Below are 16,955 nucleotides of genomic sequence, written 5' to 3' on the forward strand. Positions count from 1 at the left end.
ATAAATGTAGCTTTCAGCAAAACCATGGAATGAAAGCTTATTTCAAAATAATAATAATAATAATAATAGTAATAAAAAACCCCAAACAAATGCATTAAACTCCTGCGTGGTTTAGATGAAGGATCATCTCTAGCAAGGCTGGGAATGAGAGAAACGATTTGTCTGCGGCTTTGGGGGACACACAGTCGTTGGCGGCCGGCCGATTAAATGCTAACCCCACTTCTGCCTTGCTCTGGCCGGAATGAGGCCGGCCCCCCAATTAAAGTCCCTTTAAAAATGCGCAAGGAGACGAGCTGGATTTGTCCAACTTGCGGCTTGATGCTGCCATTGTGAAAACGACCCAGAAATCGGTGGCCATCCATGCCTCGCTTATGCTCTTGGTCAGTTTATCACTGGACCAGAACCAACGTGGCCAGTCCTCACTCCTGTTCCGGGGTGAAATTAGCGGCCGGCCAGTGGACCTGGAAGGGGGGGGGGGCATTTCACTGTCTGGCTCAGGTATGGGCAGTTACCCTGACAGGGATGCAACTGCATTCGAGTTCATGGCAGCAGGCTGCTCCTCGCTATGAATTGCCTTTGTGTTTGGATAAAGTATGTAATCTTCTCCTCACCCACACCATTAAACCAGGTTGCCTTTTCAATTAAGAACTGTCTTGAGCACAGCAGTCAATTTGCCTAATGAAGATGCATTATATTTTCACTCCCCCCCCCCCCCCAATAATGGGGAAATCCCACTTTTTCATTAGACACGATTACGGAGAAAGTACAACCGGGGGAGGGGGGGGGGGCGGACTGCCCAAACTAAATGTGGCCCACGCCGTTTATTAAATACCAGGCTTTTAAATAAATTGAAATTTCATACAGATAAGACGCCAGCTTGGGTTTCAAATATGGCCAGGCAGGCTCGCTTCCTTCAGATTAAAAAACCAACCCACCCGAGTCCATTCTTTAAAACGCACTCGTCAGACAGCAAATCCCGATTAACCCAAGTATTGTCGAGTCTCCGCTGCAATTACGCGGGCAAACTTTTTACTCAGTCCAGTTCGCTTCCATTAAACCCGAGTCGGATGCTTTCGAATGGACTTGCACTCGTCCATAATGTGCCGCTTTGGGGGACAAATAACACCGTTTAATCAGGCAGGAACACAGGGGAGCCGGAATGGCTTTGCAATGAATTTCAAATGGCAAAACAAATTGGAGCGGGCGGTATTGTTTAAAACGCTGCCTTCCCCCCCCCCCCGCCCCCCCATCCCCTCTGAGCAAAACACCGAGCCCGAGTTTGTGAGGAGGAAAGGCTGCTTTTTGCCATTCGAAAATAAATATCTCCCGAAATGAAAGAAGCGAGTTAAGTTGGACAGCATTTAACAAAAACAAACAAAAACGGGTTTAAAAAGTGTGATATTCCTTCCTTAATCGTTGGCAAATTAAAGGATTTCGTTTACTAGACGGTTTCCTGACCGTGTTCTACTTGTTTGATCTTTGGTAACACACACACACACATACACACACACACACACCCCCCACACACACACAAATCCGCCCCTTTCTTTTGGAGGTAAAATAATATTTCCAACGTGCCATTTAAAAGACGAAACTATGGATATAGTTTTCAAGGGTATGTTTAGCGATGGGTGGATAAAAACCATCCAGCAATAGATGTAAGTCAGGGAAAGAAAGAAAATAATACGAGGGTTCATTTCTTAGTCACAGGGTAACAACAGTTGGTTTCTGATCTTTTGCAAGTTTTCTGCATTGTGTGGGGCTGGGGGGGGGGGGGCGCTAAATGAGTATTTGTTTCTCCACCAGCCAGCGGCTAAAGAAGATCTGCAAAGAATAGTAAGGAAGATTTTCGATTAAAACCTTATCCCAGCTCCACGGATTACTTTATATCGATTCTTATATATGTGGCTGCAACTGATGGGTTCTAATCAAAAGTCCAAAGGAAAGGAAAAGTTCTTTGCGGGTCTCACTAAAAAAAGTTTTTTCCTCCCCATATGCGGGAAATAAAGGCTGTAAAAGGTTAGAAAGGAAAGACTCGTTTCAAGCTTCGCTGGGGATTTATTTTCTTCTTTCTTACAACCCCCCCACCCTTTTTTTTTTGTTTGTTTCTCCCCCGCAAGCTGGCTATGAAGTTTGCCAGCATGCTGGATACTGGAGTGTAATCGTTATTTTAATATCAGGACTGCCAGCTATAACCTGCTTGCTACACAGAGCTGCTCATCCAGGCAACTCAGGGCAAGAGAGGAAAATTACGGAAGCGGATAGTTACCGCCTTTCATGAACAAACACACACGCACACACCTGACCCACCGGCTCCCACACTTCCCCGGGGGATGCACAGAACATTTCCACACTCGTTCGCACCCGACCCACACCCAGGACACTCGTCTGGCACAACCCCCTTCCAGCTCTCTCCGGAAACACACAAGATCGGCTCTGGTTATGTTCACATTCGCACTGCGAATTTATTTCTTGATTTCAGGGAGATTTTTCTGGTTTGGACCCTAGTTCGTGTTCAGCCCTTCCTCGGGCGTAGTTCCCTCTCGCTCGCTGTACCATTTGTAGGAAATAGAGGGCTGTAAAACGGGCGGCTTCCAGATTGCCAGATTTCTCCCCCCATTTCCTCCCCCACCCGTACAAATTATGAAAGTTGGTTTAATCGAGGTTGGGATGGCGACTAATCAAAACCCCCAAAGGAGCGTATGCAGCTCTGAGACAAAATGAAAAGGGAGCTCTTTTTAACATTGCAAGGACTGGTAACATTTCCGAAACGTGGCTCGTGGTATTTGTGAATGGCTGTTTAAATCGCACTACCCCCCCATCCCCCCCAAATAAGTTTTTAGGGGGTCAGGAGAAGCGTTGGAAACCGCAGCTGGATTGCAGATAAACTGTAAGGGAAGTGTGGAATATTTTGACTAGACACAAATCCGCTGAGGGAAAAGCTAAGTGAGTGCCATGCATTGCTCTCCGGATCCGACCAGGGACGGAAAGGTGGCAAATCATAAATCGGTTCGTTTTAAGGAAGCTTGCTTAAGTCTCTGATAATAAACTCTTTCTTTTTGTCACCAGATACTAAACCGAGCAGTTCAAAACTATCAGCCAGCGGGGTAATAAATACAAACCGCAATAAACGCTTGCAAAACAGTCAACTGAGAGTGGGAAATAATACCAAAGGAATCACAAATAAATAGAGAGCGAAAGAGAGAGAATGGATCATACATATATGCAGAGAGAGGGGAAATGAATGGCTATTTAACACAATTGGTAGTGGAAGTTGAAGAACTTACTGCAAATCAGAAGTGAGAGCGTTTTTCATCCCAGAAGTAGAGTTTTGGTTCTCAGAGGACACAAGTTCTTATAGATCAACACGCAGGGTCCACTCACTATCACTTTTTCCCGGGCTAGATTGGGTTTCTGGGGCTGCACCTGGTCTGAAATGGTTTCCAAATGGAAAAGAAGAGATTGGAAAGTTTTTAAAAAAAAAAAGAAAGAAAGAAAACGCAAGTTCTTACAGCTGGAGAACCAGTTTTTGCAACTTTCCCATTAGCTGCAGGAAAACTGAAGCCAGAAGCTGCTGCAAACTCTGTGCAGAATTCCTCCAGAAAGAAGGTTCCCCCCTTCTTTTTTCCCCCCTTTCAGATCCAATCTTTGCAAGAGCCATTCCAGCACATTGCTAAGCTAAAGGGAAATTCTCTTTGATAAAGCGGTGTTCCCAGCTTCTGGGTTTTAAAACCTAAATCTATATTCAAATCTGGCTGAAGGTGTGTTCTGGGATTTATGAAAGCCTCTTAAAGGGGTAAATTTACCAAACCGTGACAAAATCATCACAATCTTACTTTAGACATCTGAAGTGGATGAGAATTTTAAAGAGACCCTTGTTTATTTAAGTAACACCGTCCATTTCTGCCACTTCTTTTATTGGCCGTGCGATTATTCCAAAGTTATTAGACTCGAGCGGAGAGCTGGCCTCATGCGGTCCCCTATCTACGGGGAAGGGAGCTCCCTTATTCACACTGCCCCACAAGATCTAAGCACGGTCAGTTTCAGGCTCTGCGGCGAGACTGGATCTCCACGGCAAGCCCTGGGGCTTGGAATATCGTTCCAGACCTAGCCCCGCTTTTCACTAGTTTCTCGGGCGCTGTATTTTATTTAACTGCATCTCCAAGGCCTCCCCACTCCACCCCCGTCCCCGTCCCCGTTTACTGCCCCCCCTTTAAAAACAAAATGATTTCGACTCAGGAAAAAAAAAATCCTTCTGGCCCAGGATACACGGGGAAGAATTATCTTTCGATTTCTTCCAAGGGGGATTAGGGTTACTAAATAGTGTGGGGACGAATGGGGGCGGGGGGAGCTGATTTTCGATATTTATTGTTACTGCTTGTGTTGAACGGCATTTTGAGGGATGGGGTGGCGGTGTCTCCACCGGGATATTTACATCGTTTCGGAGTTAAGTATTGTGTGCACAGATCTGTATCGAGTGGGGAGGGGGTACAAAGAGCCAGGACTCACCCCCCCCCCCTCAAAATAAATGTGTCAGGGCTCCTAAAAAAGAGGGATGGTGGCTGGATCTATGCTAGGTTTCAGAGTAGCAGCCGTGTTAGTCTGTATTCGCAAAAAGAACAGGAGGACTTGTGGCACCTGAGAGACTAACCAATTTATTTGAGCAGAAGCTTTGCTCCAATTCTAGGCTCTAATTCTCTTGGGCAAGCCGGGAATTGGGCACGGCTCTGGCCCCAGCAAGGAGCGGCCACTTCAGTTCCGGCTTCTCTGGGGCGCCTCTGAGCCAGCAGGACCTCCCGAAAAGTGAGAGAAGAGCAGAGCAAAGGGACAGGGACGGAAGGGGGGGGGGGTGTTGTTGTTTTACTTTTGCTTTGGTTTTTGTTTGGCTTTCATTCCCACCCCCCACCCCCCAAATAAAGCTCCAGAAGCCGCGCTGCAAATCGCTAACTCGGCGGCATTGGACTCATTCGTTGCTTGCCGCCCGTCCCAAGGACAACCGCATTTGATTACACACATACCGCCTAAGAAAGCGCCTCAAAGAGACGCGTTAATTACTCCAACTCCATTACCCCCGGTCACCCCCATTCAAAGGATCGAGCTGATTTTCTTCTGTTTCCCCCTCCTGGTGCCAGCGGAGACAGGGGCGCCGCTCGCTCGCCGGCTTTCTGTCTCCTGATCGCTGCGAGTTTTGGGGGGTGTTTTTCTTTTAAGTCTATTTTAAATGTGTTCATTTGGCTGCTCTCGGCGCTGGGGGCGGCGGCGGGGTGTGTAGGGGGGGAAGTTAGGCAGCGATCGCAGTCCGATTGGACGTGTGCTAGCAAGTCACTGCGACGGGCACCTACAGCTCCCTGGTGCTGCCGGTAGACAGCTGGCATTTCGGGATTGCTAGGAACCGCACAATACCCCTCTCCCCTGCTGCATACCCTTGATTTGTATTAAAATATTTGCATGTCCTATAGGGACTGTAAATTCAATCCACCTCTCCCCAATCCCCCATTTTGACTGCATAGATTATATATATATATAATACACACACACGCATATATATAATACACACACACACACACACCCCGGGATGGCTGATGGCTCGTTTGCGCTGGCTATTCCTTGCCCTCTGGATTCCTTATTCTTGCATCAACCCATTGGACCCTAACCTGGAAATCTAGCCCTTTTTCTGTCTGCCCTGGTCCTAGCTCGTATCTGATCCACATTGGTGTGTCTGGTGTGGCAGGTGCGGGGCTAGCCCCCTGAAATAGTTTGTGCTCGCGCTTTCTTTCTCTCTTTCTCTGGCTTAGTTTCACTTTCTTTGATACCTCAGATGCTTCGTCTTTGACAGGCGTTTTGCTTTTAATCCAAGAGCTTCTTGGCAGCTTTTGCTTTGTATTCCCCTGTATTTACCCATTCCCCCCCCCCCTTTCCCATCATGTTTACTCTTATATTTTAATATCCTCGTGTGTGTGTGTGTGTGTGTGTATCCTTCCTCCCCGCCCCCCACTTCCTCCTCTCCCCAGCAATAGGGTAACGTGATCCTTGCTGTCCGTCACGTTAATTGCACAATTAGTTCATACCCCCCAGCCCAGAATGTATATTATTAAAGCGAGCATCGTTTCTTTTATGGATATTCTTGTGTCATTTTGGTCGCCGTTATTTGTTGCCTGATTGTCTCCCTGGTGCAGCAGTGGCCTGTTTTCCTCCCCCTGTTGTGTGTTTTTATTATTTTCCCCCCTGGCTTAGATGTGTCAATCATTCTCCGCCTGCCATTGGTTGGAGAGTTTGCGTCAAAAAGTTGCCAGAGCGGCTCTTTCTCAGCAAAGCTCCCTGAGAGAGGTAGAGACCTCAGCTCCAACTCACTCTCCCCTGTTATTAAAAAGCAAATCGCTTGGCCAGATCCTGCAACGGCCGACGCTGTACGTCCCGAGTCCACACCCCGGCTCCTTGATCGCCTTGAGACGCGTGTAGCCTCGCTCGCCCCTTTCCCGTTGACTTCTTGGGCCAGGTGGAGGCAGAACGCGAGATTTCTAACCTACTGCTTTGTGATTTCTTTTGTAGGAGAACTCTTTATTTTGAATTTGGCCAGGAGCATTTGGTCCGGTTTTTTTTTTTGCCCTCCTCCCCGCCCCCCCCCGGCACACGCCTCCCTCGACGCTTCAAGGTAAGTGAGAAGGGTTTGCTTTTTTTAAAGAATTAGGGTTTTTTTTCGGAGCATGTGGATGGGACTCTCCTCTACCCCCTGTAAAACTGAGCTCCTCTTCTTTTTGTCTCGGGAGAGTTTGCAGCGAGCTGCAACACGCCTGCTTGCTTTTGGGGGACCGGGTGAGGGCGGATTTCTCTTTGCACCGGGCAGCGTCAGGACTCTCTCTAGATATCATTTTTGGAAGGAAACGTTTCCCATCGTTATTTTGATTTTCGCACCCCGGATGGGGAAGGAGAGGGGGGGCGTGTTTAGAAACTGGCTCGCGTGTGCCCCCCCCCTTTAATTCATTTTCATTTCCCCGAAATCTAGAGTCTTTCCTCTGCATGAAAATGCAGGGACCAGATCAGCTAATTGAGGAGGCGGGTAGATACAGCCCCTCGAATTTCCCCCCTTCCCTTCCTTTATGTTGTCGTCTGCGGGACTCTCCTCCACAAGATCGAGCTTTTCCTTGGAGCTGGGCTGGGGCGGGGGGGAACCTTATTGTTGTGGTTATTGGCCTGATCCTCTTGGCTCGAGCCGCTCACATGTACTTTTTAAATAAAAAAATAATTGGAATTAAATCCCTGGCCTCAGCGGTTATTGATAAACAGATTTCTGCCTAAGACTCCCGATCGATAGCTTAAGCAAAGGGGAAAGTCATTTTGCAAACATGGCTTTGACCAGAAAGGACTCGAGGCAACAAGGAAAGGGTCAGATTAAAAAAAAAAAAGAGTGTATGTGTGTGTGCGGGGGGGGGGGCTCTTTAAAGCATCTTGGGGTGGAGAGAAAAATAAATAAATAAATGGGAAGCTGCTTTTCTATCTGCTGTTTAAATGAATGACAGGAATTGGATCGATTTCTAAAAGGGGTCTGGCATTGGAAAGGTGCTTTCAAAAAGGAGCCATTTGCTTTATCTAGGCGACTCTGGCTTATTTAGGTGACAGACAGTTTCCTTCTTTGCAAGCACCTTTATTAACTAAACTGGAGCTCATACGTGGACACCTCTCTTTGACCGTGTTCCCCTTTAGTGGAAGGAAGGTAAACCCACCCAGTGCAAGTTTCTCCCCGGTGGTAATCTCTTCTTTATGCAGAATAATTCGGTCAGTTGCGTCTATGTCTGTTTACATTCATGGAGACCCAAGCGGGTTTAAGGTGCAAATCGAATCAAATGTTTTTTAAAAGCGTGAGCCTGGCAGGATTTGGGGTTTTTTCATAGAATACGGTTGGTTAGTCCGTTCACGGGTTGAGTTCTGGTTTTACCCCTGCCTGCGGTTTTATTGTATAGCAATGAAGGGCTGGGTGTTTAAAACTTTTTTTTTTCTCTTTTTTTGGGGGAAGGAGAACTTTGAGGGTTTTTTGGCTGATTTTAGCTACACTGGTGGGGTCGAATGAAGAGCAACATTTGATCAGACCTCTTAAGCCACTGCCAACTCTGGAATACAAAAAATTCCCCTTCCTGTTACAAAGAGAGAGGGAGAGAGAGTGTCACAAAAAAATATTAAAAACCAGAAAGTGACTACGCCCAAAAAAGGGGGTTCTCTCAGTGTCCATCCTTGAAATGATTCGATTCCCCAAGGCCTAAAACTTTCCCTGCAGTTCTTAAAAGGCCAAACACCGGGCTTCTTGTTTTGAGAAACAGGGTGCCAGTCTATATACGTTTTGTTTCATTGTCATCAGGCAGAAAATTAATCAGTGCACATGATCTGCAGAGCTGGGTCTGGCGGCCCGTAATTAGGGACCGTGTGCCACTCGGATTATCTCGTTAGTTTATCAAGAAAACATTTATTATAATTAATTCTTGGACGGGGTAATTATTATTGAGCGAGGGCAGCGCAACTGGTGGACTGGGTCTTTGGGAGAGAGGGAAAAGGTGACAGACAGATTGCGCAGAAAAGCCGTTAGATATAAACCAGCGAGCCTGCTATGAAGCCGCTCAGATCCGCCAACCCGCATGCAACGGGCTTCGCTCCTGAGCAGGAAGGACGGGACCCCAAACTTTTCATCGTATTTCCCGCTTTGCAGGCAAGTTGTGTGTTTTCTAAACGCCTCGGATTTAGATCGTCTCCCTCCACTTTCAAAGTGACGCCGGTTTTCGGCACTTTTTAAAAAAAAGAGAGAGAGAAAACCTCTCCCACAAAGCCTAAAGCGAATTCACTTGAAAAAAGTTTGACACCAACGATGGAAGCTTTTAATCCTATTTCAGAAGGAAACCGGGCCTGGGAATGCCCCTCTAAAAGTTGGAGGTGGTCAAACATCAAAACAATACAAATAAGAGCGGTTTTTTGTTTTGTTTTTTTTGGTTCTGAGAATTTAAAAAATGTAATTTAAATTCTTCCATAAGGATTTTAGTGAAACAGATCGGCGAATGAACAATGTGTGTGTTATACGTCACACACAAATATGCACACGTAATATTCTTTACAAAACCAATATCTTGTTTTTCTCATTGATAGAAGAAAGATTTGCAAATTATTTACAATTAGGTTCAAGAGGAAATACAGTAATAAGTATGTGAATTTATGAATTAATTCATGCAGTTCAGGAAAGTTAAAAAAAAAAAACAACCACCTCCAAGTAATATACTAATTAAAAACCTTCCTTAGACGTGGATTGGGGTTTGCAGTAACATAGGAACTGAAATAGAGGAAGGTGGCTTTGTTTATAACTTGGCAGAGATGTATTTATTTAATGAAATATCCACCTTTGAATATGGGGGAAAGAAAACCCTGAAGTGCCTCAAACATTCACTTTTTCGGTGCATGAACTTGGAATTAAAGGAGATGGGTTTTTGTTACACGAAAAATAAATTAACTTCTCTGTTAAGGAGTTCATTAAAAATAGCTGTCTGTGCAGGAAGCCAGCCAGTCTAAATATCACTGTCCAAATCTTCTAGAGACTAGTACACTTGGAAATTCCTTCCCCTTTGTCCGCCATTTTGGAAAAAAAAATGAGCTTTCTCAGAGTTGCAAAGTCTTTGGCTCTTTCCAAGAGCAGGACAACATTTTATGAAAGAAATGCTAATGGTTTAATCTGTCAGGATGTGTTAATGTCACACTTTGGAATCCCGAAGCGGGGTACAAAAGTAAATCGTTTTGTTTTTGTTTTTTTTTTTGGGGGGGGGGAGGCGACTGCATTCCAAATAGGTGTCAGAAGGGCTAGGATACAACAACCAAAGCCAATTTGTGGCTGGAAAATTCTGCTTCCACCATCACCAAATGCAAGAGTGGAATGCATGGTGATGTGCATCTCCCTGTAAACACAGGCTTGCAATGGAAGGAACATGCTACCGATCTTTAATGTTCCTCTTGTACTAACAGGGGAAATTTGGAAGCAAGTTTAGCCATGTGGTGATTTCTGTTTGGAAGTTAAATGCTTGTTTGTTTAGCGTTAGCTCCATAATCAGGAGTTTCTGAAAGCCTAATAAATCTCTTACTTACCTCTAAATCTAATTACCCAAAGTACTAATTAGGTGAAAAATGGCTGATGGAAATCACTGCAAACGTGGAATGATCCTGGTGGGACAGAAAAGTTTGCCTCTTTCCAAGATAGCATTTCAGCTCCGCATTTTGGGGTTCGTAGCAGTTGAATGCGGCAAAAGCTGGGGTAATTAAAAAGCCCTGCCACAGACTGAGGGAGAGATCGGTTTCTTGAATTGTTTCTTTGTTTCTCACCAATGGGCTTTGTTATCAGCATTATTTATTTAGCCAAGGAGGTCTTTGTGTCTGCAAATGGCCCCAATCAAGTTTTGTTTGAGACAATTAGCTAGTGCCAGCCAACGAATCCCATGCAAATGTCCAGGGAAGCAATACAATGTGTGCATTTGAAGGCATGGGGGGGGGGGGGGGGGTGCTCCTGCGAGGCGGGTTGCAATTACTGTATGGGGTGTAATTTATTTATTTTTTTTAAATGCGTTTATCGAGTCAGTATCCTCCGGTCCGAAATGTAGCTGGGGGTCTCGGGATTGCCTGCTAAGAGCCACGCTCAGACAAGCCAGCGGAGATAAAAGATCGACTCCAGGCAGCTCGGTTAATCACCCCCCCTTCTTCCCCTCCCTCCTTTCACTTTGTAGACCCCTGATTTCAGCCGGCCCGCCGGGACCCGGACTCTCCGCTCCCGAGGGAATCGAGACCTTCCGGGCCTTTCCCCCTTCCCCGGATTTTTGGCCGACTCTCCTCCAAGCACAAGTTTAGCATGATGTCTTATCTCAAGCAACCACCTTACGCAGTCAACGGGCTGAGTCTGACAACCTCGGGCATGGACTTGCTTCATCCTTCGGTGGGATACCCGGGTAAGCGGCGTGACCCGGCCTCTGCGGCCGAGGGAGTAAAGGGCTCCCCTGGGGACGGGCTCAGGCCCCCAGGGAGCAGGGCTCGCCCCGGCTCCCGGCCGTGGGGTACACTCCGAAGCCGGGGCAGGGCTCCCCAGAACTCCCTGCCTCCTGCCCGGAGAGGCGCAGCCGGCCTGGGCCGGGAAGGGGGAGGTGGGCAGCTTGGGGCTGGGGCGCCGGGGGACCTGGCTGAGCAGGGCGATCTGGCTCCCTGTCCCTGGGAAACGCGCCCCTGCGCCTTCCCCCGCCGCGTTAACTTTCCCCGCTGGTGCTTGGGGCTGGGGGAGCGGGTCTAGGCGGGGGTCCCACCATGAGGGGCTCGGGGCGCTGCTGCTGCCCTGGCTGGGGGGGGGTGGCTGCCCCCGGGGGGCGCTGCTCAGAGGGCGCGGGGAGGGGGTCTGCGCGGTGCCTGGCCCGGTTGCCCGGCTGGGCTGAGGGGCTGCTGCTGAATGCCACTAAGGGCCTCCGGCTGCTCTTCGCAGCGACCCCTCGGAAGCAGCGGCGGGAGCGCACCACCTTCACCCGGGCGCAGCTGGACGTGCTGGAGGCGCTGTTCGCCAAGACCCGCTACCCGGACATCTTCATGCGCGAGGAAGTAGCTCTGAAAATCAACCTGCCCGAGTCCAGGGTGCAGGTAGGGACCTGCTCCCGTTCACCCGGGCCAGGCACCCGCAGCGCTGGGAGCCTCCCGGGCCTGGCGCCCCAAGACACCCTCCATCACCAGCCCCTTTCCTTCCCCAAGCGCTCACCTGGCCGTTCTGCCTCCCACCCTGACCTAGCCCCAGCCCTCCGCCCCTCGCCGCCTGGAGCCCCAGCCTTTATCCCCTGGAAGCCAAAGACCACCTCTCCCCAGCAGCCCTCCCCCTGGATCACAATTGCCAGAGGCAGGTTTTGTGGCCAGGATCCGCCGCTGGGCCGGGAGAGTTCAGTTCCTTTGCCGGTGTCTGGAGAGCTGGGACAGCTCAGGGACAAAAGCCCCAGGCCCAGCCAACCCTTGCTGTCCTGGAAGCTGCTGAAGGGACCCGATCCTTGCTCCCGCTGAATTGCAACGGGTCCAGGGAAATTGCATTGGAAGCTCAGGGAGGAAACCTCTCTGGCGCTGCACTCCTGCAAAAAGCATTACCGGGGAGTCTGATTCCCCGCTTTCTCCCTGCCTGAGCTGTGTCACAAATAGACTCCAACCCAGGGCCCAGTTTCTGCTCCCACAGCCATGGCTGGGCCCGCCAGCCCAGGGGGCCTCTTTGCAGCTTGGAAACAGCTCCCAGAGCCACTGGCGGAGGCTACAGAGACTCCATAGGCAACGGGGACAGCTGCAAGGTCTTACCTCCGCCTGCCCAGCCAGCTAATTGGAGAGCAAGTGTCTGGGAGGCCATTCGACTCCAGACAAGGGACCCCTCCTGCACCCAGTCAAAGCCAGGGGTGTTTTGACGTCAGTGGATGAAGGCTACAGCACGGGGGAGGGGGGACCCTTAGCAGTGTTTCCAACTGAGCCAAGGAGCAGCAGAAAGCTGGGTCTCACACTCACTGAGGGACTGGAGTGATGGATAGGGAAGAGAATGGGGGAGGGGGGATCTAGTCCTGCCTTCCTTACTCAGGCCAAAAATCCCAGGGTAGTCCCTTTGTCCCGAGTAAGGACTGAGCTCCCAACGTTTTTTGGTGCAAACAACTTTCAGAGTGTTTTATTACCTCACTCTTCTCGTGTTTGAGGGCGCTAGTCTCCCTGCTGCTACCCACCTTGGTTGTAGGGTTTTTATCTGAGAGCCTCGCAGAGCCAGTTGTTGGAAACTTACCAGGGTCCCACTCCCACAGGTCCTGTTTTGCCACTGGGCCTAGGAATGGATAGCTCCTCTGCAGGATCGGGACCTAAACCTGAGTGAAAGGGTTCATGCTACCATCTCTGTGTCCCTGGTCCCAGGGCACCGATAGGGCCAAAAGGCCAATTGCAGTAAAGGGCAACAAATCTTTAAGTAATCAACAGCTGATCTTGGGAATCTGCAATGCCTGGTGCAATAAAGTCTATGGGCAACACAAGCAACTAGCTACAGCGAAGGTGCCATCTGCAAAAATCAGCAGTGCTATCATGTTAAAGGCCCCATTATCTCTTCTTCTCCTCCTCCCCTCGCCTAGTGAACTGTCCACACAACCGGCCCCTAGACTTTCTCTCGACCCAAGCTGGCTAACGGGCAGCGAGCAGAGCCTTAGGGACTGGAGTGAAGGGCAGAGGCGAGAGGGCACGAGTGGCAGTGGCTTGTTGGTATCAGCGGGCAGCAGCCCCGGGTGCCTGGGTTGCCGGCGGCGCTGATAATCCCCAGATCAAATGCCTGCTCTGCGCGGCGCTGGCGCCCCACCGGGGAGGCCGGGCAGCTGGGCCGTGAGCGGAATCCCGGGAGCGGGGAATCCGCCGCCGGCCTCGGGGACCAGCATCGCCTCTGCAGACGCACTTTCCCCTTTGTCTCCCGGTTTCCTCCCGGGGTAAGGGTCTATTGTTTCCGATTAACTGGAGGCCCTGGTGGAGGGGGGGGGGGGGTCCCTAGGCAGGCAGGCAGCGCAGATTGAGAGGGTTATTCCCCCCCCCCCCATGCCCCTATTAAACATTTTGATTTGCTCATTTCTACTTCTCCTTCCTCCCCATCCCAGAGCCTGGGACCCCCCTCCCCCGCCCCCCTTTGAAACCAGCCGCCGCTGGGACGAGGCCCTGGTGCCCCTGACTCCGCCTCGCCCCCGCTCGGGGTCCGGAGCCGCGCTAACCGCCGGCTTCTCTCTCGCCTTCCCCCGCAGGTGTGGTTCAAGAACCGGCGGGCCAAGTGCCGCCAGCAGCAGCAGCAGCAGCAGAACGGGGGCCAGAACAAAGTGCGGCCGGCCAAGAAGAAGAGCTCCCCGGCCCGGGAAGTAAGTTCGGAGAGCGGGGCCAGTGGGCAGTTCACTCCCCCCTCCAGCACCTCGGTCCCGGCCATTTCCAGCAGCAGCGCTCCCGTGTCCATCTGGAGCCCGGCTTCCATCTCCCCGCTCTCAGACCCACTGTCCACGTCCTCTTCTTGCATGCAGCGGTCCTACCCCATGACCTACACCCAGGCTTCAGGCTACAGCCAAGGATACGCGGGCTCAACCTCCTACTTCGGGGGGATGGACTGTGGATCTTATTTGACCCCGATGCACCACCAGCTTCCGGGACCAGGGGCCACACTCAGTCCTATGGGCACCAATGCAGTCACCAGCCACCTCAACCAGTCCCCAGCTTCCCTCTCCACCCAGGGCTATGGAGCATCAAGCTTGGGCTTTAACTCAACCACCGATTGCTTGGATTATAAGGACCAAACCGCCTCCTGGAAGCTAAACTTCAATGCTGACTGCTTGGATTATAAAGACCAGACATCTTCATGGAAGTTCCAGGTTTTGTGAAGGCCTGTAGGACCCCTTTGTTATAAGAATAAATATTAATAATAATAAATAATAATAAACACGCTGGGCTGAACATTCCAGTTTTAGTCAGGTCTTGGTTAAATTAAAGAGGAAAAAAAAAAAAAGAAAAAAAAAAAAAAAGAAGAAAGAGACAGCTGGTGTGATCATACCTAGATTCACCTCCTGCCCAAAAGCTCTGGAAAGGAATAAAGATGAAATGAAGGAAGAAGGCCTTAAAAGGACAGATCCATCTACTGAGCAGAAGCAGACAGACCAACCTGTGTTCTTTATAGTTTTAGCCAATTGTTGGGTTTCTTTGTTTGAAAGGAATGGCAGCTCATTCCACCTATGGGCCAGTTTTAAAAAGAAAGTCTAGGTTTGGGTGTGGTTGTTTTTTTTTCTCCTTTCTTTTGTGTGTGTATGGAAAGATCCTTCACCCAGAGGTTTCCAGCGTGCTAGCCAACCCTTGGTTAAAAATCTTTGGAATGGACAGCATCTCTCTCTCTCTTTCTCTTTCTCTCTCTCAAGTTCATTCAACTGTTTCATGCCCAACTTGCTAGTTGGCACTGACAGACCTTGGTTCAGGGTTGTGTGGGTTGTGTGACTGATTGTCCTAGCTGCACTACTTTATTTAAAAAAAAAAAAAAGAAGAAGAAATGTTCATAAGGCGTCAATATGTAGTTTTTAAGAGACAATCAGTGTGTGTCTTATATAAATGGTACATCTGTGGTTTTTAATCTGTGCTAGACTTCAAAACTGTGATCTCCTGTATTGTATGCAACTGTGAACTCCTCCCCAGCAGGGGTTCTGCTGTGATTTAAATAGGTTATAATTATAAGTGAAATTCAGAGCAACTGAGTTACCTAGTATCATCTTTAAAAAAAAAAAAAAATCGCCTTTCACCACAGGTGAACTGTACTGAAACTTTTTCCAACAAACTGTCTCTGAATGAAAGAGAAAGAAGAAAACCACACAAGGACACTAAACTCATCCGTAGTAACTTACTGCTGGCCAAGCCGGCAGTAGAAACAAAACAGGACATTGGTCAATTGCTCTGACCTTGATGAATTTACACGGAGACATTCGTTGTCGTTTATGCTTGCAGATGTTAATTGAGAAAAAAGATATATATGCATAAACCTTTTTTTCCCTGGATTTGGCAGATATGTATAATTATATTAAAATGGTTCTAGCACAATTTATGGTTGTCTTCCATTTTAATTGTACAGGGTGAGTCAGGGAAAGTACCTCAAGACAGCATACTTCAAAGGACATACAAAACAAAGGGGCTGGGGGTTACAAGGGAAATGCAAATATTACTTTGCTATACAGAACTGAGAGAGCCTCTTTTCTCTGATTTCAGAGGGGTAGCCGTGTTAGTCTGGACCAGAAAACCAACCAGGAGTCCTTGTGGCACCTTAGAGACTAACACGTTTATTTGGGCCTAAGCTTTTGTGGGCTAGAACCCACTTCATCAGATGCATGGAGCGGAAAATCTCTCTGCGTTTACGTTCCCCACCTGCTGACGTTTTTCCTTTGGTACAGGTAGAAAATACAAGGGCTGATTTTGTGTTAAAAATGGTCAGTGGGCCACGTCAAGATTGGCTCGGCTAATATGAAAATAATCATCGGCTATCTTCAGAGAGTGGCAAGGGGCTTTGTAGTCGGTGCCCATATGCCTGGGGGAGGGGGTGGGGCGGAATGAAGAGAGGGCGCGAGAAAGTTTGGCTAAAGGGCTGTTTCTCCTGCGACTATAAACTTTCTGGGGTAAACAGGGGAAGGGACGCGATCAGAATCTGAGAGCAATTGAGGCAGACGTGATCACTGAACAAAGGCGTTCGGGAAAAGTTTTAAAGCTATAATTTCGAAAGCCGAGTACAAAGAGCCCTGGTCAGCTTTGCTTCTTTCTTGAAACTGCTGGGGGGAAATTGGTCCCTTTAAAAAAAAGAGGAAAAAGGTACCTGCTTGTCTCCCTCTCATCACACACGCAGACGGGCAAATAGTGCAATGGGCCCAGCGCTAGCCGGATTTAAAATGAGATTCTGTTCGGTAGCCACGGGTCAACAAATGGAAGCCAAGTCAGTCTCAGCTATTTATTATGCATCTACTTCAAACCTTGGCCTGGTATGTCATTTTCTCAGATGGATGTGAGGCCTGGGCTCAAGTACTTCTAATAACACAGTTTGGGGGCTTTTTTTTTTCTTTTCTTTTTTTAAATCTGTTGAAGGAAATCCCTCTGAAGTCTCTTGAAGGACAGATTTACAGGACCTGGTGATATTTGCACTTGATTCTAGTTTATGATAGTTAAGAAAAGAGAGTTTTCTTTGGAAATTCTCCATATATTATCTTGTTGCGTCACCTAATCTCTTCCATTTCATCAGCCTTCCCCCAGTCTAACTTGATGGTATAAATTATACAGATCTTATGCATGTAAAATGACTCACTTCTGATTAATGTATTTATTTCTGTTTTAGTGTGCCCTAGAATTGGAAGGCAAGATTAGCCTTTAAAAATAAACAAGCAAATCTTCAGCAAATCAGTCAGCTCTCAAATGAA

At 48.6% G+C, this 16,955-nt stretch overlaps 1 protein-coding gene and 1 long non-coding RNA gene across 2 annotated transcripts in view; one reads left to right on the forward strand and one right to left on the reverse strand.

Moving 5' to 3' along the window:
* LOC119566480 overlaps positions 1-3,700 on the reverse strand; it is a 94,840-nt gene extending 91,140 nt beyond the window's left edge. The window contains exon 1 of the long non-coding RNA XR_005225637.2: positions 3,288-3,700. This is a non-coding gene — a long non-coding RNA (uncharacterized LOC119566480). The remainder of the gene's footprint in view (positions 1-3,287) is intronic.
* Positions 3,701-6,158: 2,458 nt separating this feature from the next.
* OTX2 (orthodenticle homeobox 2) lies at positions 6,159-15,424 on the forward strand. The gene is made up of 5 exons (XM_043549756.1): positions 6,159-6,407; positions 6,550-6,652; positions 10,743-10,961; positions 11,483-11,634; positions 13,779-15,424. The coding sequence occupies exons 3-5, from the start codon at positions 10,865-10,867 to the stop codon at positions 14,397-14,399; spliced, it is 870 nt and encodes a 289-aa protein (XP_043405691.1). The 5' UTR covers positions 6,159-6,407; positions 6,550-6,652; positions 10,743-10,864; the 3' UTR covers positions 14,400-15,424.
* The last annotated feature ends 1,531 nt before the right edge of the window (positions 15,425-16,955 follow it).

This window comes from Chelonia mydas, chromosome 6 (assembly GCF_015237465.2).
Source record: "Chelonia mydas isolate rCheMyd1 chromosome 6, rCheMyd1.pri.v2, whole genome shotgun sequence".
Lineage (NCBI taxonomy): Eukaryota > Metazoa > Chordata > Testudines > Cheloniidae > Chelonia > Chelonia mydas.

Coding starts and splice junctions, on each gene's coding strand:
- OTX2 (XM_043549756.1), top strand. CDS start 10,865: ATGATGTCTTATCTCAAGCAACCACCTTACGCAGTCAACGGGCTGAGT. Junction 10,962..11,482: donor TCCTTCGGTGGGATACCCGG/GTAAGCGGCGTG, acceptor TGCTCTTCGCAG/CGACCCCTCGGAAGCAGCGG. Junction 11,635..13,778: donor TGCCCGAGTCCAGGGTGCAG/GTAGGGACCTGC, acceptor CTTCCCCCGCAG/GTGTGGTTCAAGAACCGGCG.